This window comes from Merops nubicus, unplaced genomic scaffold (genome assembly GCF_000691845.1).
Source record: "Merops nubicus isolate BGI_N331 unplaced genomic scaffold, ASM69184v1 scaffold39688, whole genome shotgun sequence".
Classification (NCBI taxonomy): Eukaryota; Metazoa; Chordata; class Aves; order Coraciiformes; family Meropidae; genus Merops; species Merops nubicus.
This window is the reverse complement of record NW_008628420.1, coordinates 3,861-4,333: the sequence shown is the minus strand read 5'-3', so window position 1 is coordinate 4,333 and position 473 is coordinate 3,861. Positions and strand designations below refer to the sequence as shown.

At 63.6% G+C, this 473-nt stretch overlaps 1 protein-coding gene across 1 annotated transcript in view; it reads left to right on the top strand.

The window, feature by feature from the left end:
* Positions 1-268: 268 nt before the first annotated feature.
* The window catches only part of LOC103779024 (fibroblast growth factor receptor 1-like), a gene marked incomplete at both ends in the record, with an annotated part of 3,650 nt that continues 3,445 nt past the window's right edge, over positions 269-473 (top strand). The window contains one exon of the mRNA XM_008946640.1: positions 269-367. Within this exon, the coding sequence (XP_008944888.1) occupies positions 269-367 (99 nt within the window). The remainder of the gene's footprint in view (positions 368-473) is intronic.

The following is a 473-nucleotide window of genomic DNA, read 5'->3' as shown; positions in this document are numbered from 1 at the left end:
GGTGGGCATGCTCCGTGGTCACTCAGGATGGTGCTCAGCAGTCACCTGGGGTCATGCTCAGCGGTCACTCGGGATCGTGTTCAGCAGTCACCCAGGATCATGCTCAGCAGTCACCCGGCATCCCTGTCCGTGCCCCCCACTGCCCTGCCCCAGCCACCCACCAGGCACAGCCCCACGCCACCAGCCCACGATGCTCTGTTCCCTGGCCAGCCCTGCTCGGGAGGGGTCCCCACCTGGATGTTCAGCCAGGGCGTCTCTTCTCTTGCAGACGCGCTCCCCTCTGCAGAGGATGATGATGATGAAGATGATTCCTCTTCGGAGGAGAAGGAGGCAGATAACACCAAGCCGAACCGTACGTGCGAGATGGGTTTACCCCTAGCGCTGCCCTGGCTTTTGGAGGGGGTGGGGGGAAGCTGGGCACACTTGCAGAGCTCGCCCAGGGACAGAGAAAGGCAGGCGAGAGCAGAGGCCCC